The sequence below is a fragment of the Chenopodium album genome, chromosome 6 (genome assembly GCF_948465745.1).
Source record: "Chenopodium album chromosome 6, dcCheAlbu1.1, whole genome shotgun sequence".
Taxonomy (NCBI): domain Eukaryota; kingdom Viridiplantae; phylum Streptophyta; class Magnoliopsida; order Caryophyllales; family Amaranthaceae; genus Chenopodium; species Chenopodium album.
This window is the reverse complement of record NC_137839.1, coordinates 79,150,949-79,174,805: the sequence shown is the minus strand read 5'-3', so window position 1 is coordinate 79,174,805 and position 23,857 is coordinate 79,150,949. Positions and strand designations below refer to the sequence as shown.

Genomic DNA, 23,857 nt, shown 5'->3' with positions numbered 1-23,857 from the left:
GTGTAATGTAGACAAGAAGAAAAAACAAAAAATCTTTAACTTTTGTTGCATGCATGGCATTGATGCATGCCTTGTCTTCTTGTGCATGCCATTCACTTTACATCAGTTCTTATGCATACCATCCATTATATCTGTTGCTTGTGTTTTATTTCAGAGGTACTACTGCTTGATTTGATTACTCACTTGCTCCATGCACACCATTCAATTATATCCGTATTATTGTAACCCACGCAAATATATATGTTTCCTTTGGTAAAAGGTGATACTTTTGCTTTATTTCAGTCTTTTTCAGTTTGATTTGATTACTCATTGGCTGCATGCTATCCATTCAAATATATCAGTATTAATGCATTCCATTCATATATATCAGTATTATTGCATACCACTGAAATGTATCTGTTTGCTTTAATTAAAGGTGATGATTCATCATATATCAGTCTTTTTCAGTATGATGTGATCACTCACATGCATGCTTAATTTATTGCTTTTGGCAGTCTCATTCATGCCTTCTTTCAATTTATATGTGTTTTTGCCAGTGATGGAACAACACACTCATTATAACGTACGAATTAAAACACTTAATATCAAAATTTGAAATATAAAACAAACAAATTAAAATACATTTTATTTAAAACAACAAATTAAAATACATAATTATTAAAATTTAAAACAACAGTAGAACAAAGTACGAAATTGAAAAAACATAATCAAAGTACGAAATTGAAACAACATAATCGAAGGCAAATTAAAATACAAACATAGAAATCAAAAGACTTATCCCCATAGATCTCTCTCAATAGACGATTTTTCAAATTCTCTTCAGCATCATTTAATGGAGTTGTCCTATTGAGCAAAGCGTTGAGTGTATCATGTTTCATTTTATTTTTCTCAAACTCCATTTGCCTTAACTTCCTCTCCTCTTTAGCCCTGTCGAGCTCCAACCTCTCCATTTGCACATTGATATGTCTTGCCCTCACATCTGAAGCTGCTCGAATGTTCTCAGTAGCCGATACCAGTAGCCGATACCAGATCAACTTCACCCAGACCCACTACTGGCCCTTTTGGATCCTTCCCTCCTAGCAGCTTTCGCATTTTTTACACCCTGTGGCCTTGAAATACCACCGGAGATGAAGTTACCAACACCACCATCGGTTGGTGTGTTGATCTCCGTCTCAAGGTCATCTCTTGTACGTTTACCACTACTATCACTATTGGAAGGCTCAATAGTCTTCTTATTCTTACCTGGTAAATAGCGGTTGACCCTTGTGCTCCATTTTGGGTACTTTTCCAACATCTTCCAGGCACTTTCATGTCCAAAATTTTTGTTGTTCGTGTGTTTGAATATCACATGTGCTTTGTTCAACACATCGGCGTCATTCTCACCGCTCCTTGTATTGCGCTTAGCTTCATCATAACATCCGACCCACTTCATGATGGCAGTACACATTCTATTCCAGTGACTCTCCAACATGTTGACAGTCCTCTTGTTAAGTTCATGAGGACGTGATGCTCTTGCAGCTTCATATGAGGCAGCCACACTCCTCCAAAGAACAGATGCTTTTTGATTTGTGTTGTGGTTGCATCAGTGCAATGCTCCATATAACAAGCAATTAATGCTTCCTCCTCTTTTCTCGACCAATTTTTCTTACCCGCAGGTTCAGACGAGGATGGTTGGGAGGAATGCAACGGATATGGAGGTGGAAAAATAGGTTCAGCAACATCAGCTTCCTCCACTTCATCTAGTGGAGTTACGAAATTGTTACTACCTTGGTTTGGTGTAGTAACATTCATTTCACTTTGTGGAGTGTTTGGCACATGCTCATATGCACTGTAGTTAGGTGTTGAATCAAAATTGAAAGCAGATTGTGATTGTTGGGGTGGGTTGAGTGGAAATAAAGATGAATTTTGGGATAAAAGGTTCCTCAAATATTCTTGAAATTGAGGATTTTGCAACATTTCTGGATCAATGTTTAGTGGGAAATTGTTAGGATTTGTACTCATTTTTTTAGTAGTTGATCACAATATAAGAGGATAATATTTCACAATTTTAGAAAAAAATTTCTTAATTTTTTGGGAGTTTTATAGAATTTTTGGCTGTTTTTAGGGATTTTTTTTTTATTTTTTGGAAATTTAATTAATTTTAATTGAAAGGGTGAGAAATGAAGTGAGTGAAAGTATGTCAATATGGGTGTCTATTTATAGATCTGAAAATGAGGAATTTTATGGTATTTTTTTTTAGAATTATAGATTTTTAGTTATTTAAAAAACAAAAAAAAAAAACAATTTCGGAAAAAAGCCTGAGCTTTCCTAAAATAAAATAAAAATCATATCTAACATCTGTCAATAAGCAATAAATATGACCTTTCCTAGAATCTTGCAGCAGCAAGATTGATTGATTATCCAAATTTTTACGCAAACAAAGATCAGTTCAGCTTCAATGACGCAAAGTCTGCTGCAACTTTTACAGCTTCCTCCACATTTGATGCGTCACGACCCTAAAGAGGAAAAGCCACTCATCATCAAGAGAACCTATTTCCTCAATATATAATACTAGTTTTCTATACACGCGATGCGTGCGTGACATCGCGTGCACATCTCTATTATATAAGCCATTAATGGCAGTGTGTAATTTGCAAAGCGGAGAGGGGCAAATGCATAATCCACCTTGACACGGGAGACCACCCTCCCCTCTTGGCTTATATAATAGAGATATTTATGAATGAATCCACAATAATAGTAATTTAGAGCTCTAATTTGAAAGGCAGATGTCTAAATCTCTTGATTAAAGCTCAAAACAACATAATCATTGTAACTAATATTGCGGAAATAAGCTACATTAGCAAAAAAACAGTTATGCAATATTAGTCAGTGCATAATAAATAAGCATTCAATCTCCTAAAAAGAGAATTTGTTGCTGACCTGGCCTTGAGCGAAACTACCTTTCCCTCCGCTGCCCGTTCCATTCAAAGGGCGCAAAGCCTTCTTTAACCACTCAGACACTTCTAAGCCCTTCCATGTGTTGTTATCACCAGGTACTTTCGCACATACCATAGCCTTATGGGCAGTTTCATCCACACTGTATACCATGATTGGTATTCCCTGATTCCCCGAGTAAAGGCAAAGTTAGCAATCAACATAATACACACACAAGTAGCCATGTAGCTGAATATGTTTAAAGAATACAATTATAGAAAGGGGAATACAATTATAGAAAGGGAAAAATGAGACCAAGAAAAGGTTCAATATCTGCCACAAACCTTTCGCTCTACCACTTTTTTTACAGCTTCCCTAGCAGCAGCAGCATCTAAACCAACATACACACGAGAAATATAAAAGGATTTCCCCTCCGAAACAGCAGCCTCTGCCTGATCACTTACAGTCTTTAGTGCTTTTTGTTTGTTCTCTTCATCCAATTTTTTCTTTGCCATGCTCACTTGCTCCTGAAGTCATTGCAAGAAAACAAGGACAATATACAACTATATAAGCAGATGGTTATCAGATGGAAAAAAAAAGGGCAATGAGAACACAGGCAAAATTACCTGTAACAAACGTAACTTCAGATTGATGTCAGCTTTCTTGGTTACTGGGATGGCTGCTGAAGCTACTTGGCTTCTTAGAGAAGCTACTTTCTGGCAAAAAATATTAGAAAGTGGAGCAAAAGTGAGGCTCAGTTGATTTTTGCAAATCCACGTATTGAATCATGTCTAACCAACCATAAATTATTTTGGGACTAAGGTTTGGTTGTTGTAGAATAAAAGTGAGGCTAATATCATGGAGCGACATACATTATAAGATTCGGTATTAGAAAGCTAAAGGGGAAAAACAGAATAAATGGTTCAAAAAAAACCAAATACAACCTTCTCAAGCAGGCTTGTTTCAAGATTTGTTGCATCAATAACTTCCTGCTCAAGGGAGTGTGCCAGCTCATATGCTTTCTCTACATCTTTAGTTGTAACAGCAGTCACCCTACGTGTTCCTTTGGCAATTCCCTCCTCAGATAAAAGAGCAAATGCCTGAGCTTCTCTTGTATTTGATATATGGGTTCCTACATAATATACACACTACTTTCAGTACAAAGTGACAGAGGTCGGAGGGTACTTCAAAATGAAAAAATAGGGGAAATCAATGCATGGGGACCTCCACAAAGCTCAGCAGAGTATTGCAGCCACTCCTCCTTATCTGGATCTGCCAAGAGATCCTCCACCTTCTTCCCAATTGATACTATTCTTACAGGATCAGGGTATATCTGCCATGACAATCACAATGTTTTACTAGGTAAAGATACCGAGCAGACCAAAAGAGCCCGAGCAGACCAAAAGAGCACACTGAGAATGATATTACTCCCTCCGTTCCCTAATGTTCCCATTTCCCGATTAGTGTTCCTTTAAGTTCACATATGTAATGTTTCTAAATTTCACTCATATAAAATCAAACCAATTTGCAATTTCAGTGGTCTTAGTCAGGATGTATATTGCATCAATGATTTTTTTTACAATTACAATGTTTTGGTGAGATAACGATTTATTTTACTAACAAACTTAAATGTATGAACTCTTTAAATGCATTTTCACCGCAAATTTAATTCTCTTAGTCCCCTTCCCAATTCCATATGGGAATATCTAAAGTGAACGGAGGGAGTATAATATAATAAAAATCCACTAGGATAAAAACTAAAAATCTACCTCCCCAAACACAGCCCTTAGACCGTTCACACGCTTGGCATCAGCAAGAGTTGCCTCTTTTGAATATACATCTAGTTCAGCCTTAATTTGTTCATTCACAATGCCTTCTATTTTTCTCAATTCTTCGTGTTGAACGGGCCCATCTGTTCAGAAAATCAACAACTTTCAGCAAACAAATAACTGGCAGAAAGGCCAACACAATTTTGAAATTCAATTACCATGTGAAAAATCATATCTTAATTTCTCAGGGAGGACAATAGATCCCTGCTGGTCGACATGAGTCCCAAGAACTTCCTGCACAATTACATATGTACAGCAATTAGACACAGCATGTAGCAACACGTATAACATGAAAAGGTCTTTCTCCCATGACGCTACCCACCCTTAGAGCAAAATTTAACATATGTGTACAGGTATGGTTGGTGGCAATGCGTTGACGCCTCTCATAGTCCACCTGTACCGAAAAATATATTGATTAAGGGAAAACAAGCATGTGGCAACATTTTACAGGTACATATGGAAAAAGCCTCATCAATGTTGACCAAACTTTACCTGGCAAGTGACTGAATCGCCAATAGAAAATCTACCAGTATTACTAGTAAAGGAACCAATATGTAGAACAAAACCAGCAAATGCTTGAACATTAGAAACTTTGAAACTTCCTTGTGGGCCTTCAAGTGATCCAGTGTCAAAAATCTGAAATAAAAAGATCAAATGAAAGAGTGCAACTGGACAACTAGCTAACAAAAATTATATACTTCTAAAGTTTAAAGGTTAAGTCATGTACTTCCTATCAACTAGAAAATTCCATGAGACAAAAAGCAAATAAATAATTAGATGATTAAAGTGGGACATAAGAAATGAAAATAATACTTCCTCCGTTTCTTTTAAATAGCTACACTTTGATAAAAAAAAAAATATTAAAAGTGTAATCATTAATTAGAGACGGAGGAAGTAGTTTAGCACAGCCTTCAGTTATGACTTATGAGTCTGATTTACGAGGGCTAAATTTAGGGTTTTAAGGTGAAATCCTAGGTCACATATACCAATTCAAAAATGAGAATTCTTCACTTGAAGAAAACCCAAATTCCCCATTCTTCTTCTCCTTTTCAAAGCTAAAATACAAGATTTTAAAATCGTTTACATCTAAAACAAAGTAACGCCCGTGTGTTTGGAAAGGTTTTGAAATATTTTAAATCTAAATTAATTAGTCTAAACTATTATTACAATGCAAATGCACTACACATTATCTCACCAAACGAAGCTCCCTCTCCAACACCCAGTCCAAGGCACTATTCAATTGTGACATGCCATCACTTAATTACATGGTGATAATGGTTAAATATTATATATTTTTATACACTTACATTTACTTGCTAAGTCCTTGAAAAATATTAGTGGATGGTCATTATTGCATTTATAATACTTTAATCAGATTTGAAACAATATGTACTATGAGGGTGCGTTTTGTTCATCTTATTTAAGATCTTATTAGATCAGATCTGATCAGATTTTATCAGATCAGATCTCATCAGATCAGATCTCACAAGAACTCATAAGTTCTCATAATAAGTTATCATAAGATCTCATAAGAACTCATCAAATCAAATCGGATCAGACCTCATCAGGTTTTATAAGACGGCGAGAACGCACCCTGAGTATTCTTAATTATCTAATTCTGCATATAAGTTAGAATTAGCAAATACAATTATTGTGAATTGGTTCAACTGATTTATGTTTGGTAATGTGGCAGTTAAATATACACAAGAAGGAAGCCATTTGGGTGAAAGGAATTACGGAGTAAATGAGACAAAGCCCAATTCATTTGCACCTACAAATTTAATCTCAAGCTAAAACAAATAGAAAAAGGACTTGTTGTTATAAAAAGAAGGAAAATGAAGGAGTGGGCTTTTAGAATGTGATGATGATCATAGGATCTTGAACAAAGTCTTGTACCAGCATTCAAAAGAAGAAAACGGAAGACCCTTAAATATTAAGAAAATTTGGCTTGCTTGCATTTACTAATGGCATAAGAAATCGATATTGATATCAATGTAGTCTTCAATATCTTTCTAATTCTTAAAATATCTCACCATGATGTTGTTTGCTTCTTATATCATCCTTCATCACAATATTATCGCTAACAGATAAAACTAGAAATCGCATCACGTGAAGTAACAAAACTTCATACAAATTGGGATTTTGTAGGCTCCATAGAAATAACTGTTTGGCTAACAAAAAGTCATGGAGTGATTATCAATTTTAACCTTTAATACTTCATAATTATTTTAGGTTGTTACTAGAAGTTTTACATGGTTTATGTTAAGTGAATTGTCTTTTAGAAAGAACTAGCGGAGGCTTACATCAATTGCATCCTTTACATCAATTCTCTTATTTCCATGGATTATACGGTCTACACTGTTATAAATATGAGTTCCCCATAAGCTCATTTGAGACTCCCTATGAGATTGACGTATAATAAAGTCAATCTCCCTTTATTAATGTCCTGTATATTACCACCTTAGCCCATTCAAGGCTAAGTTGGAAGGCCTGGTCCTTTAAAACAAATTCAAGTCTTGTCATAAATACTAGACAGTAACGTTCCATGTAAATCAATATCAAGTAACATTTGTCCAGCAACAATATACTTAAAGAAGGGACTAGATAAAGATAAGCATAGAATGTGCAGAAAATAAAGAAAAAGCTCTGCTTCGTGGAGCACATTTGTTAAGCATGGAAACTCTCCAATTGTACCAAAATTATTGTGACTCAGTTTAAAAACAGAAATAAGCAAACACTAAACAAAAGCAGTCATCAAAGTACAATCACGCAATGTCAAGCTGAACAGCTAGCTAATGAGAGAGCAGTTATCTAAAAGCAGACCAGAAAACAAAGAACAGTTGACAAGTTATGCGTCTCATATAACTGGTAAAGAGCATAATACCTGACCACCTTGCTCGGCATAGAAACTAGTGGACTGCATAACGACACCAATTTCCGGGCCAGCTACAGCAATCTCCAAAAACTCAGATCCAGTGTATATAGCTCTTATGGTGCTATCATGACCCTGAAAAACATGCCCCCATTACATGTAATGTAAGCCATAAAATTTTTATAAATCCAGAGTTTCAGCTGAAGACTAAAGTAACATTACTAGAATAAGGGAAATGAGTATATACTAACCTCAAACCAGATGTACTTGAAGGAGTCATCAGTGATCGGAACTTTTTTGCTTTGCAATAATGCTATAGCATTAGCATCCATTCTAATTGCACCACCAGCTTGCTAGAAGAGTTCATATACAGAATTAGATTGACATAAATCCACTCGATAGACTAGAAAGATTCAAGGAACTAATCCCATCAACTGAAAGGATTTTTTTCCCTTTATTGTAAATCAGCTATGCACCTAAGGCATGCATTTTTAAACAAAGATGCAGTTCACCTCCACCCAACATGTATAGATCCAGCTATAGATACTAGTATTTCTAGAAATACCTTAGTTTGAGCACTTCTTGATCTTTCCCTTGCTTTCTCCATAGCATCAACAAATCCTTTTGTATCAACGGTCAAATCTCTTTCTTCTGCCATCAACTACAGAATAAAAATGGCTAGGAGTCAGAGTATGTGAACAGCATGATTGCTTTTGTTCAAAAGTTATCCAAAAACTCAATACCTGGGTCAAATCTAATGGGAAGCCATATGTATCCCACAACTCAAATGCATCCTGCAACAAACACCTTATTAATCATTGACAGCTCTATTGCATTAACAGAAAAGAACTTTAGAAAGCAATGGCCATATTGCATATGTGAAACAGCCAAAAAAGAGATTGTTGAGGCCCAGAACATTCACATTCGACCCCATTTAAGCCTAATTTGCTGAGCTAGGACCATATTAAGTGATTTCATTAAAAATATTAAATAAAAAAATGTGTGTGTGTGTGTGTGTGTGTGTGTGTGTGTGTGTGTGTGTATATATATATATATATATATATATATTATATATATATGTGTGTGTGTGTGTGTGTGTGTGTGTGTGTGTGTGTAGACCAAAGGCAAAGTAAGAATTTCAAACAATTTTCACAAAATACGAGTAAAAATGCAACAAAGCACTCACAACAGAAACGAAAGATAAACAAACGACCAAAGGAAAGCAATTTACCTGGCCACTCAAAGTCTTCCCTTGGACATCCTGAGCAGCCTTCTTAAATTTCTCAATTCCCTGGTTGCAAATTGAAAATCACATGTATGAATTAATTGCATTCAAGTATAAGGAAATATTCTTCTCTGATATACAGTTTCGTGCCTTCCTTGAAAGCATCTTAACAAGTCATGTACCATCACTAGCTTGTCAAGCTAGAGTAAGCAATTATAAGCAACAATAGCAAAAGACGAAGTCAAGAGGGCAGAATTAATGAAGTGGTAAATATCAAATTCAAACATAGGCAATGGTCCCTCTTTTGATAAATATATCACATCATAAGGTTTTCAAATAAACAAAACTATTTTAGAGGTAGCCTGAATGAGGAACAGCCAGGAGCAAAAGACATGTAGAAAAAAACAACTTTTAGCAAATCTGTAAAGGCATTACCACATGCAAGAAAGTAAGCATCTATTGCAAGCATTACTTTCTCACCTTAACCAATGTTTTCCCAAAGTTGGACTCCTCAACTGCAATGATATCCCTGACTTGTTTCTCATGCTGCTTTAGCTCAGGAAAAACATCACTCATTAGATCCACCAGAGTAGGTACAAGCCTGATGCCAGAGATGAATTAATTACATGCAGAACGTTAGTGTGAATATAATAGAAAATTACACAAAACATGATTAATGAGAAAGGAGTATCAAAGGTGGTAGTTACAAAAAAGCAAAAATGATTGAAAAAGAGCATGCTTTACTTTCTTACCCATTAAAAAACCCTTCCTTGGCACCTAACACTTCACGTCCGTAGCGTACAGCACGACGCAGAATGCGCCTTAGAACGTATTCACGACCCTCATTACCTGCATTTAAAGTACAAATTTGTGAAGTCTCATATGTGTATTCACAACAGAGTACCTTTTTCCAAATGACATGTAAGCCAAAACATAAGAGTGTAATCCAGTTCAATACTCCATACAAGTATATAATTGAATCCTAGAATGCATGTTTTATTACGATCAATTTTTGCTCACATTTTTTGCTAGCTCTTGGTTCCAACCAACGTGACTTTGTCCATATATATTAAAGGGTAAATCAAGAAACCAAGATAGCCATGAAATGATGAATATCTAAAATATGAACATCATTATAAACACAAGCATTAGACAAATAACTAGACAAATAACCAAACAAGTAAGAAATCACAGAACCCATTTTCTGCCAAAGGCCAGTAATTTCTTCTTCATATATGAAATTTATGAGATCAATATTCCCAGACCCAATAGTGTGGCCTAGAAATTCATTAGCTGTAACAAACTAAAAGCAGAACATATAACAAATCTAATATACGGCTAGCAAGAGAAGCAAATGTGGCTAGAGAGATAGCGGGTGTGAAGAATGAACAAACTTGAATATAGGGAAGACTTACTAATAGCAAAGCATGTTTAGCAAATGTTTTAAATCCATCCAATATAAATGGATGAAAATAAGGATGATATATATGCCATTGTTTCTTTAGCATTAGAGTAGCTATATAAACAGCTTATGTAAACAAGAATATATCAATCAAGAAAATATATATATCACAGAGTTTAATAAAATTTTATTATTACAAACAAATAAATATTTTCTCCTCCTACATTGCATCTTTTATTTTTATCTGGCAAATTCCTGTTTTCCTTACATGGTATCAGAGCTAGAATCATAAACCAATATATATTATTGATTTTAATAATAGCATCCACCACCAAGACATTTCAGGTGCCTCTTCCAAAGTTGTCAAATGGAGAGGATTATAATGATTCGGCAGTTCATATGAAAGTTTTCTTTAGAGCCCAAGATTTATGGGATGTAATAGAGTATGGTTTTCAAGATGTCAAGGACTCTACACCGTTTGAGTCTCTAGCAAAGGAGGAGAAAGATGTATTAAAAAAAAAAAAAAAAAAAAAAAAAAAAAGATCAAAAAGCATTATGCTTTATATTTTCTTCAGTTGAACAAAAAACAATTTTTCAAAAAATATCTTTGGCTCAAACTTCACATGCTGCGTGGGACATTTTGCAAAGGTGATGATAGAGTTAAACACATACGTTTGCAAACATTACGTGGCCAATTTGAAAATTTAAACAAGAGTGAAGATGAGACCATTGCAGCCTATTTTGATCGTGTTCAATATATAGTCAATCAATTACGGGCCAATGGAGAAATTATTAGCGACCAACGTGTATTTGAGAAAATTATACGATCGACAAATTTCAAAATTTGACAATGTTGTTCCAGCTATAGAAGAAGGGAATAATATGTCTCAAATGACCCTGGAAAGATTAATGGGTTCGTTGTCATCACATGAACAACGAATATTGCAAGAACAATAATCTTTCAAATTCGGAGCATGCTCTACAAACTAGAGCACATATTACTACTCGTGGTGGATACCACAATGGTCGAGGTCATGGACGAGGCAGCAACCAAGGAAGAGGAGGAAATTTTAAAAGGAACAATCTAAAAGTAGGTGGGACAAAAAAATAAATGATAAGAACGATAAGTGGGTACAACAAATAAAGCAAAGGGAGTATATCTAAGAAACTACTCTACCAAAAATCACATAGTAAAAACCTAAGGTAAAGATGTAATATATAACCTTTGATAAGCAAATAAGCAATATAAGTCTCTCTGAAAACACGAGAAACAAGTTGCCATTTTAAGACTAAATAACCACCAAAGCTTCAAAAGCGAACTTCAATAATCTAATTACCCATGATCTGCCTTAAGGTCAGTAACATCTTCTTCATATACGAAGTATGAAATTTATGAGATCAACATTCCCAGACCCAATAGTGTGACCTAGAAATTCATTGGTTGTAACAAACTAAAAGCAGTACATGTAACACATCTAATATACAACTCCCTCCATTTCTTTGTCTTAACCATCTACTACAACTAGCAACAGAAGCAAATGTGGTTAGAGAGGTAGCGGGAGTTGTGTGTGGAAGGGAGTTATGTTTAGGGTTTGTGTGAGAAAAGGTAAAAGGGAGAGTGTATGAGATAACGTAAGTTTGTTAATCTTGACAGGGAGTTGTAGGATGAAAGTTAAAAAAGGAATAATCTAAAAGTATGTGGGACAAAAAAAAAACAAATGATAAGAACGATAAGTGGGTACAACAAAATGAAGCAAAGGAAATATATCTAAGAAAGTACTCCACCAAAAATCACAATATTAAAAACCTAAGGTAAAGATGTAATATATAACCTTTGCTAAGAAAATAAGCAATTTGAGCCTCTCTATGATTGAGAAAAGAGAAACAAGTTGTATTATAAGACAAGGACTAAATAACCACCAAAGCTTCAAAAGCGAACTTCAATAATATAATTACCCATCATCTTCAACTCAATATTATTCCTCTTACCTAATCATTGAATACAAAAATGAATAATTCTCTCATTTGCTCATGATTATGAGGATATATAATAAGATTTACCGGCCACAGCAACAATAATACCTACAAAGCATTCAGACTATACCTGGACAAGCACCATCAGCAATTGCGAAGGACAAAGTTCTTATATGATCAGCAACCACCCTATAAGCCATATCAACTGTGTCTACATCATCATCTCCAACTTTTCCAGAATAAGGACGAGCCCCAGTTGCCTGAATGCATATTAAAGATATAAGCTCTCTTCTACACACCTGACTTATATTAATTATATACAGTAGGAGTTCTTCAAATTCAGTCAAATATAATTAAGATCAAATAAGTTCCGTTACATTCAATTAAAATTGAAGTAAAAAAAATTTAGTAGAACAAACCCTTAAAGCTCAAAAATGATCTATTACTCATACAAAACCAAGTTACACACGAAACTAATACAACAACACAACACTAAAGGATTAACTTTAAGTAATCTAGAATCTGTCCACACAAAAACCTTCACATAAACCACAAACCAACTGAAAAGAGTCCAAAATAGACCAAGCTCATACAACTAGGAGAAAAATTATATTGAAACAAATCTTCATAGCCGGTAATGTACCTTAATGTAGGGGCAGAAAATGAAAACCAGCATGAGATTGCTTTAGTAAAACTATGCATTTATAAACATTGCTAATGCCTACACTCCCGCGTCTACTAGGATAAAGGAGGTTGCATATAAGTTCATTGAATTTCATAGGCTGGAACAGACAGTTCATTAAATAGCCAGTTATCCTTCTAGTGAAAATCACTAATTCAAGCAGCCGGAATGGAAATACAGCTTTAGCCCTTAACCCAAAGAAGGCCACCCAACCACCATGACACCACATAATTATGGTTTAGTATCTCGGATAAGTAGTGCTCCTTTATATCCTACTAATGTATTGGCATTCATTGCTATATATGAAACACAAGTTGACCCCCTCTCTTTAAACAGTGTAACTCCTCATTAGTTTGAAAATAGATGACTGGCAAGGCCACAAGGGTACAGCAGATCAAGACCAGAACCATGCCATAAAAATGTTAAGGAAATTCTGTTACATTTTGAACCACCAAGCACAGGCAGAACTCTAAATTGGAAAAATAAATTACTCAAAGACACTCAATTTCCCATTAATCTACCAATGATAAACTTTACATTCCTCGAAGATGCATTGTTAAATGCAGAATTGAAGACTTATGATGTTATGGCTCTTCATATCAGCTCAAGTATCCATGTCATGTCAGATGCTCAAATATTCAATATACTATACAAGTAATTCTTTTGGTAAAATAAATGTAAGGAAATCCTTTATGCTCATCTCCACATTGTAACTCCATACACTTGTAACTAGATACTAATTTCTTGGATTTATACCCAACATTAAGACTTATGTATCAATCTGACCATCACATCAAGACTCTTCAAAATCTTTTCTACCATAAAATGTGGCACTATGAAAATACATGAACCCCTCAAACACATTGGCACATACAAGTGAATACCTTATATTTGGACACTCGCCCCAGACCAAAACCAACTATAAAACCTCACATTGCAGAGTACCTACCAATAAAATATATTTCCATCATCTGATTACCTGTTGAATAGCATCTAACAAGGGGGTGAAGACATCTGTATCATAATTACTCATCTTCTTCTGAAGAATAGAAGTCAATCTTTCAAAACCCATTCCTGTATCAACATGTTTGGCAGGAAGGGTTCTTAAAGAACCATCACTTTCCCTGTTAAACTGTACATCATTCAGAAGCCAATATTCAGAAGCCTTTCAAAGGAAACAAATGCTTCGTAGCCAAAACATAATAATAATAATAATAATATTGCACAGATGAAAAAGATCAGCAGCCCATCTTTTGGTATTAGGACTTTGGTATTGTTGTGACTGACAAGATCAGCATCAAAGAAAAACTTTTCATAAGAATGAAAACAGTATATGAAGTCTGATATTTTGTAGCAATAGTTCCACAAAATATGAAGAAATAAAAAATAAAAATACCTGAATGAAGACAAGATTCCAAATCTCTATACAAGTAGGGTCATCATCATTAACAAGTGATGCAGCATCACGATTCCCAATCCTATCAAAATGAATCTCAGTGCATGGCCCACAAGGACCAGTATCTCCCATCTCCCAGAAGTTGTCCTATGTCATGCAAACATAAAGCCAAATAGATTAAGATCTGATTACGAATGCATGCAACAGCAATCGTAATATGGCTTGGGCATTGAAAATAATGATCAAACTGGTAGCACACGCCTAACTGGTTAAAGAAACTTCAATCCCTCCTTCCTAACTAAGTAAACTGGTTTCCATTTAGAAAATTCCTAGGCTATATGAGGAGTAAAATGACATCACTTTGGAAGTGATCATTTTTAACATTGCCCCTTTCAAAAGGGGTATCAGTTAAGTTAAGATGTATTTCCTGGACTAAATGAAGGGCTTGCTGAAGATCTTGTTTAGATTCATATAGCTACTACATACTAGTTCAAAAAATCAAAATCAAAAGTGAGATCACTTAAAATATAATAAATGAAGCATGAATGAATCAATCAATCAATCATTTTGGTTCATGTCATAGAAAATCAACCAAAGGAACTTGAAAGCAAACATTTCCCCCTTTAGGATTAAAAAAGAATATAGAAAAATAAAACAGATCTGATTTAATTATGCCCAAGGGACTCTAGAAAAGGTTGCAAGATTCAAAAATCAAGAATGTCACAATATAAAATCCAATTGCATACAAACATAAATTCATTTACTGTCTTCTTTATTCCCCACTGATACAATAATCAAAAGAAAAAGCTATTCATATGACAGCCACAAGTCTTGTAGTAAACTATTCGGACTTAGATGTGCAAGTTTGTCATATATTAATGTTATGGCACGAAACATAGTCTTTGTGGAAGGTGATTCTAAAGTCAACTGACTACGGAACCCCTATTTAGTTGTCAATCAGCAATCAAGTTCAGTAAATTATGAAATTTGACACTAGCCACTTCCCAAGGCTAGAACATCGATTGTATGAACTAAGTAGGAACTGCAGCTTAGCTATAACTACAAAAGAATGTACACTGCTATCGCAACTTTGTAGATGTTCACTAAAAGAATTCAGCCCGATTAACAATAAACTGATCATATACCTACAAACTAACCCTCAGCCACATTATATATGAAACAATAAGCTTCATTGCGGAAGCTTCCATTCCATGATAGAGAGTATTGAAAAAGGTTTCAAGAGCATTCATAGCAATAAAACTTATTTTTACATCCAAGGTTAGAAAGTTCACCATTTTACGCAATAAAATGTAGTTTAGCTTGTAAAGTTAACAATGCCATCATAGGGTCCACATAATTAAGAAAATTCACCTTGCAACCAAAAGGCAATACACGTTCAGGAGGCAAGAAGTTCAGCCAAATATCCTTGGCCTCCATGTCAGCAGCGAGTCCAGCTTTCTCATCACCACCAAAATAGGTAGCATAAATTCGATCAGCAGGTAGCTTGTAAACCTGTGACCAGAACACCAGCAATAATCATGTTCAAAAGCCCCTTTACAGAAAAAAGTTTGCATATAGTCTCAAAATGAAGCAAGATTTAATCATAACGCTCACTACAGACAATAGCATTCCCTAAAATGCAAATACATTAAAAGACTAAACGAGCACATAGAAGAAGCCGACTAAGACAAGTCCCACAATTTACTTGCCTTGGTCAAGAGTTCCCAGGCCCATTCAATTGCCTCTTTCTTGAAATAATCACCAAAGGACCAATTGCCGAGCATTTCGAAGAAGGTATGATGGTAGGTATCTTTCCCAACATCATCAAGGTCATTATGCTTCCCACCGGCCCGAATACATTTCTGGGTGTTGCAAGCACGCTTCAGTTCCAACAAAGGACTGTTAGGATAAACATTTCCTTGGAAGATCGGCTTAAATTGATTCATACCTGCCCAATCACAGTAATTATAAGTAAATGATCAAAACCAACTTGTGTACTTGAATCTATCTATACTATCTATTAAAAGGCGTTCCTAAGAACGTGTACGTGCCACGTGTCACTTTCTTCACAAGTTTGACACAAATCTAGACTATCTATTAAAAGGCAGGGATTTGAACACAAGACCTTTGGCAAGGTATGTGAAATCTTAACCACTAAACCAAGTTAATTTTATTGTTTAATGTTTCATAATTAATATGATAAGTTCTTATGCATTCTTATTAAATAATGTTCAAGCTAACTTTGTACAAATTCACAAAAAAAATAAAAAAAAATAATACTCACTCCGTAACACAAAATTGGCCCAACTTTCCATTTTAGGGTGTAACAAAAAATTGGCCCAATTTCTTTTTCTTTTTATTTACAATTGCACATAATTTTATTTGCATTACAAAATGTTAAACGCTTCATTTAAACTTTATTTCCTTCCTATTACTATGAAGAATTTTCACTACTTTCGAATCTATCGCGGGATAAAGAGTGAGAGACTCGACTTAACTATTTATGCTACACTTAGGGTGCGTTCTTTTCAACTTATTTAAGCACTACAATGCTTATTTTAAAAATAATTAGATAAGATAAGAAAAAATCAGATTAGATAAGAAAAATTCAGATCAGATAAGAAAAATTCATACCAGATAAGAAAAATTCTAACTATAAAAACAACTACATTAAGAAAAATTCAGATCAGATAAGAAAAAATCAGATAAGATAAGAAAATTTCAAGACCAGATAAGAAAAATTCAGATCAGATCAGATAAGATCAGAAAAATTCCAATAAGATAAGGAAAATTCAGACGAAAAGAACGCACCCTTAGTTGGTTTATATAATTTAAGTTTTAAAAGTTAATGTTCAAATTTTATCTCTATATATAGTATTTTTTATGGACATTTTTCAATTATCGCCCAATTTTTTTAGTATTGGATATTTATTTTAGAATAATGTACCGCCATATAATTATCATATTTCAATTTCTAATTATGATTAAATAACTCAAACAATATCATAGACCCGGGGCATCGCTCGAGCCAAAATACAATGTATATATTCATTACAATAACAAAACTAAGATAATACTTCCTCCGTCCTTTCTTAATGGCGAAAAAATTGCTACCTTTAGCAGCATAAAAACACAAGGGAACCAACATGTAAAAAGAAAATTAAGACCATATAAAAACACAGAAAAGCTACAACCTTTGGAATTGGAAAGCACTACATAAAACCAAATAAGGTCTTACATAACATTTTGTGAAACCAATAATCCAAAAATCATGGTACTAGACTGTATACTCCAGACCCAAATACTGAGATATAAATAAAATTCATAACAGCTTTAACGCAAAAAAAAAAAAAAAAAAAAAAAAAAAAAAAAAAAAAAAAAAACAATAAAAATAAAAAGAAGAAGAAGACAAACCAGCGTTAGCAAAAAGCAGAGTAGGATCATTGAAAGGAACAACGGGGCTAGATTTCCAGAAAGTGTGAGATTTTGATTGGAAAAAGGAGATGAAAGTTTCTCTAACTGTTTTAGCAGGCCATACTTCCAACGAATAATCCACAGTTTCAGTTTTGGATTGAAGCTCCATAACAAGCTCAGTTGAATAAAATGCTAAGAATGTGAAAATCTGCAATTGGATAGATACAACAAAAATATGACAACTTGTCAACTAGAGCATAAATTGTACTCCAAAGAATAAAGACACTATTATTGATGACTTTCTGTATTTATGTGTCCGAATTTGTAGTTGGTATGAAATGTCAGGAAGGAAAAAACTTTAAAATATCACTTGGAGCTAATTTGATGGCCTAATTAAACATCATCTTTATTAATTATTATTATCATAATAGGGGCTGTACACCGGTCCAAAACCGGACCGGACCTGGACCGGACCTGTTAGGACCGGGACCTGAATCAGCCAATTTTGAGGACCGGGGACCGGACATGATTCAGCAGGTCCGGGTCAGGTCCAGACCTGAGCAATCAGGTCCGGGTCAGGTCCAGACCTGAACAGACCTGTTTTGTGTGTTTTTTTTTTTTTTTTAAAAAGAAAATAAATAATCTGTTGGACCTGATTATAGACCTGTTTATGGACCTGTTTACATAAAATCTGAAAATATCAATAACAAAAACTACATAAAATCTCTAAGTCTCAAATATAACAAATAATTCATTAAATTACATAAAGTCTCTAAGTCTCAAATACTAGAAATACATTAATTATCCAAAGACAACTTGAATTTTGGCGAGTTGCTTTCCCTTTGATTGCGTGATTCACACTAATGAGTATAATCCGTGGTTCTTGTTGATCCTAAACATATAAAATGATAGAATTCAATTACAATTCAAATTGAATTCATAAAATAAACAGAATACATACAAAATATACAATACACTAGCATGTGGTATAAACCGTGCAATACACCATTTGATTAGTACACTGTCCAACAAATTTACAACAAATTCACAGAATACTACACTGCATATATTCTGAAAATATAAACAGATTTTAAACTGTTCCATAAGTTATACAACAAGTAGAGTAGCCTATCCCTGATTTATCAATATACTCCCAGCAAATTCACAATATAAACATATTTTAAACTCACAAATCGAAAGAAACCAAAATTCAACATGAATTCGAAACAATTGAACTAAAAAAATTCAAAAACAGTTACTTTAAATAAATAAAAAACTAAAAAAAAAACATGAATTCGAAAAAAATGAACTAAAAAACAGAAATTCAACATGCAAATATCAAACAATCATTATAAGCAATTGAAACATGAATAAACATATGAATGCCTCACATTTAATTCAACATTTCAAATACAAAATACCCAATTCAAATATAATTCGATTTAATTAAAAAAAAAAAAAAAAAAAAAGAAGTTACAAATCCCACCGTGAAGGAGTTCGTGCAGGTGGACGAAGATGGTAGTCTGGCTGATGCAGCGTGTAGAGGTTTCCGTGCTGCTGGTCTGGTGGGCGGTGGCGACTGGTGTCTGGGCGGTGGCGACTGGTGTCTGGGCGGTGGCGACTGGTGTCTGTGCAGATCTGCTGCGTGAGGGAGTGAGTGTTGGTGTGGTGTCGGTGTCGGTGTCGGCTGAGAGAGAGAGTGCGTGAGTGAGGAGTGAGTTAGGGTTAGTGGGTGGGTTACAAAAATGAACAGACTTGTTTTGAAATTTGGATTTTTTTTTTTTTTTTTTTAATAAAAAAGGCATTTTTACCGGGTTTCAGGTCCAGAAAAGCTAAAACCTTTGGAATTGGAAAGCACTACATAAAACCAAATAAGGTCTTAGATAACATTTTGTGAAACCAATAATCCAAAAATCATGGTACTAGACTGTATACTCCAGACCCAAATACTGAGATATAAATAAAATTCATAACAGCTTTAACGAAAAAAAAAAAAAAAAAACCTAAAACAATAAAAATAAAAAGAAGAAGAAGACAAACCAGCGTTAGCAAAAAGCAGAGTAGGATCATTGAAAGGAACAACGGGGCTAGATTTCCAGAAAGTGTGAGATTTTGATTGGAAAAAGGAGATGAAAGTTTCTCTAACTGTTTTAGCAGGCCATACTTCCAACGAATAATCCACAGTTTCAGTTTTGGATTGAAGCTCCATAACAAGCTCAGTTGAATAAAATGCTAAGAATGTGAAAATCTGCAATTGGATAGATACAACAAAAATATGACAACTTGTCAACTAGAGCATAAATTGTACTCCATAGAATAAAGACACTATTATTGATGACTTTCTGTATTTATGTGTCCGAATTTGTAGTTGGTATGAAATGTCAGGAAGGAAAAAACTTTAAAATATCACTTGGAGCTAATTTGATCGCCCAATTAGTTGGTTTTAGCTTTTCTGTGTTCAAATTAGTAATTAAGATAAATATGTTATATTATAAGTTTAATGATAAAGCTCATACTGAATTAAAATATATCACAATTTTCATTCTATTTAAATTTCTAATACCATACCATTATAAATAGATGTATCATATGAAACCAACAAACTTTCACATCAATACAACACCACTTCACGCAAACGTATTAGCAATTTTCTATCAATCTTAAATTATTAATGGCGGGGTAATTCATGGTTTAACTCATATTTAACATTCATATTTATATTTTTTTTTTGTGAGGGAAACATTCATATTTATATTGTTACTTACATCATGTTTAATTTGTAATGTTCAATGATTAATTGCTTATATTTTATTTGATATTTTTTCCTACAGGGTTAACTTAATTAGAGAATTAAATTCCAGCAAAAATGATTGGAGAATCAAAGTACGAATTTCTCGCTTATTTGACGTACTAAACTTCCAACAACAAGATAGTTTAATCAGTTTAGATATATAATTAACGAAAATGGAAAACATTCTCATGATGAATCTGATTATAACAATGAAGAAGACAAAGATTCTGCCAATAACCCATTGAAGAAAGTGAAGGTATATATCTAATTCTTTCAAAAATTTGTTGCTAGATATTTCACTTTTTATATAAAATCCTATTGAATTTGATTACTAACATATCTAATATATATTGCAGACTTAATTTTACGGAGAAGATTTCTTATACAAAGATCAAACAGACAAACAAGCTTCATGGAGTGAAAAGATATTTAAACTTCAAATTAGTATTTATTAGATAGTCATTGAAAATTTTAGACTTATCCCAATATATTATTCATTAGGATTTTTTTTTTTTTTGTATGGTTTAATATTTTAGACTTTACAATTATTAAGCAAATAATTTATTCGTTTCTTCTAATGACCTTTTTGCTCTGATCGTTACATCACCCGCCACATCACACTTATGCAAACAATATAGTAGTACAATAATATTGGTACTTTATTTGTGCTATATCAAGCTAAATTTCCCTAACCTTAATCAAGGAGGTGGTATATCCGTATATGCATGATTAGCCAAGGCAAAGAGCCAATGAGCATTATTAATTTTATATTACCATCAAAGATTACCTTTCAAAGTTGTCAACTACTGTTTTTATTTTGCATTATCACATTGTACACATCACCTTTTTTCTAAGAGTATAAGTGTCATTTAAAGCCAAATTTTTAGATTATGTGTGCTTATTTGTTTAAAGTTTTAAAAACAAATTTTGTAGAAAAAAACTTAATCCTACGTTGTTGACTGAATGATGAACCAACAAGCATGATCTAATATGAATTATAGAGAAACAAGGAATTATGAATGAATTATAAAGAAATAATTATTATGTGTTTTAACATTAGGAAGCCTTAACTATCATTAGCAGCATCTTTCATCATTTTTATTAGCTGCATCTTTCGTCATTTTTTAGCTCTTAAATTTCATGTGTGCTATAGTAACAACTGCCAAGTGCAAATTGTAAGATTATGACTTTTATTTCTTTATTTGTGAAGGGATTACAACTTTCACGATAAGTCAACAATGATGCATATACTTAGCACCAAAGCAGATGATGCAAATTCTTTTATGTCTATCAACTGCAATTATGTCTATCAACTATAAAGAAATAAATCAACTTTTTTTAATAATCTTATTTAATTATATTTCATTTTGAGATTTCATATTGTGATAGCATAGGAACTTATAAGTTTATTATCTGACATCGTTATTTATCTATTGTTTTAATCAATATGAAACAAAAAGTATGAAAATTTTATCCCTCTGAAAAATTGTGTTTTCCATATTATATCTGTCCAAATAACGATTAAAATAAATTTTTTATATCTTTTTACCATTAAAATAATAAACAAACAAAAACATACTTTCACATCGATATTTATGATCAGCACTCTTCTTCCTAAAAAAGATAATGATTAGTTGCTGGTGTTATCTATCAAAACTATAATAGATTATATCTATCATCTATGGAGCAAAATAAGATATTTTTGTAAAAATTATTATTATCTTAGTAATTTTAATACATTATAATTTTTTCATATTATAAAGTTTGAAAAAAATGGTGTTTTATAATAATATGTAATTAATAATAAAATAACATTAAACACGCACAAAACACAAACCTTTTAAATAAAACAAATGTACAATAAAATATTATACATTCGTTATAATTAAAGTGACACTAACATGTGCAAAAGTTACCTTAGAATGAATAAAAGTTATTCTGACATAATTAAGAGTTAGTTATACTTCATTGATAAAAGTTACACAAAAATTTGTAAAAGTGACACTAAATCTATAATCTATAACCCTTTAAAAAGTGGGAACTTCTCCAAATGAAAGGAATAGTGATATGAGTCACAAGTCAATGAAATTTCACTATTCCTAAGTTGCAAAATGGGAGAGTTTGACCAACTTGCATTTCAATGTCATTCCATTCTCATTTTGTGACATTTGGTGACTTGGCAAATTTATGTTCAACTCTCAACTTCCTTGGCAATGAACAATGGTTAATGCTCACTATTGCGATTATATGTTCATTTAATTAGTGATTTATAATCAAGTTTAATAATCACTATTAGTATGAACAATTTTACACTTTTTAAAAAAATTTGTTAATGTTAATTTACAATGCATAATATTAAAATTTTGTTAATGTTAATTTATAATGCATAATATTCATTAACAAAGTTTAAAAATTTTGTTAACGTTGATGTTAATTTATAAAGGGATTCATAATATTCATTTGTGTTCATGATAACGTTGATGTTAATTTAGTTATTTATTGCATAAGTTTAAATGTTCATGATATTGTGATTAAGTTTAATTAATTAGCTACAATCGTATACTGCTTGTTCAATTACTCATGACATTGTGATTAATGATTGATAATCACGTTTAATACTCATTGTTAAAATGGATTATTAATCGAAATTGATGAAATAAAGGTACACACTGCTTGAATTACAAACTTGCTTAGGTTTAATTGTTCAATTGTTCAAATCTAAATTGGCGAACTAAAATCATACCCTATTTGAACTATAAACTTAATAGAATGATCATTTGCATCAAGATGATTACGGTTTATTAATCAACATCATTTTTATTTTATTTTAGCATATAAATGGCAATGAATTTGGGATGATGAATTTCATTTTCGCTTACGAGTGGTTAATTAGTATTAGCACTCAAAAATGAGGCATAATTTAGATTGGTTAGAAATGTTGCTAATTAATTTAGATTGGTTAGAAATGAATTAATTAATATCATGAATTCATAATTAGCACAAATTAATTTAGATGATTATGGTTTATTACTCAAGATCATTTTTATTTTTATTTTTATTTTATTTTAGCACATAAATGGCAATGAATTTGGGATGATCAATTTCATTTTCCCTTACGAGTGATTAATTAGTATTATTATCACGCAAAAATGAGGCATAATTTAGATTGGTTAGAAATGTAGCTATTTAATTTAGATTCGTTAGAAATGAATTAATTAATATCATGTATTAATAATTAGGACAAATTAATTTAGATTGGTTAGGAATGTATACTTGCTTGATTAGGCATTAAGGGGAATTTAGTGTCTGATTTTGTGCTTGATTACATTTGTGCACGTAAATTGGGGATAAATTATAGA

The 23,857-nt window shown here is 33.0% G+C and overlaps 1 protein-coding gene across 4 annotated transcripts; it reads right to left on the bottom strand.

Moving 5' to 3' along the window:
• Positions 1 to 599: 599 nt before the first annotated feature.
• On the bottom strand, positions 600 to 19,924 carry LOC145636516 (alanine--tRNA ligase-like). 4 transcript variants are annotated; one of them, XM_081688100.1, is made up of 26 exons: positions 19,748 to 19,924; positions 19,185 to 19,394; positions 18,504 to 18,599; positions 17,708 to 17,915; positions 16,003 to 16,241; positions 15,665 to 15,805; positions 14,294 to 14,440; positions 13,877 to 14,029; positions 12,346 to 12,475; positions 9,592 to 9,688; positions 9,320 to 9,440; positions 8,846 to 8,905; positions 8,358 to 8,408; positions 8,180 to 8,275; positions 7,866 to 7,967; positions 7,627 to 7,749; positions 5,235 to 5,378; positions 5,065 to 5,136; positions 4,901 to 4,976; positions 4,683 to 4,825; positions 4,138 to 4,246; positions 3,858 to 4,045; positions 3,540 to 3,629; positions 3,258 to 3,440; positions 2,920 to 3,099; positions 600 to 2,495 (listed from the first exon to the last, which is right to left on the bottom strand). In XM_081688100.1, the coding sequence occupies exons 1-26, from the start codon at positions 19,775 to 19,777 to the stop codon at positions 2,424 to 2,426; spliced, it is 3,261 nt and encodes a 1,086-aa protein (XP_081544226.1). In that variant the 5' UTR covers positions 19,778 to 19,924; the 3' UTR covers positions 600 to 2,423. The 4 variants fall into 4 exon arrangements, with proteins under 4 accessions (XP_081544226.1, XP_081544227.1, XP_081544228.1 ...); XM_081688101.1 differs by having other exon boundaries at positions 19,194 to 19,394; XM_081688102.1 differs by lacking the exon at positions 18,504 to 18,599 and having other exon boundaries at positions 19,194 to 19,394.
• Between the last annotated feature and the right edge of the window lie 3,933 nt (positions 19,925 to 23,857).

What these genes read in the sequence shown, in the direction of transcription:
- LOC145636516 (XM_081688100.1), bottom strand. Translation starts at nt 19,777, where the DNA reads ATGATCCTACTCTGCTTTTTGCTAACGCTG. An exon ending in TCTGCTTTTTGCTAACGCTG is followed by an intron (nt 19,395 to 19,747) that starts GTTTGTCTTCTT and finishes TCTCTCTCTCAG; the next exon opens with CCGACACCGACACCGACACC. An exon ending in TCAAGTACATCTGGTTTGAG is followed by an intron (nt 7,750 to 7,865) that starts GTTAGTATATAC and finishes CATGTTTTTCAG; the next exon opens with GGTCATGATAGCACCATAAG.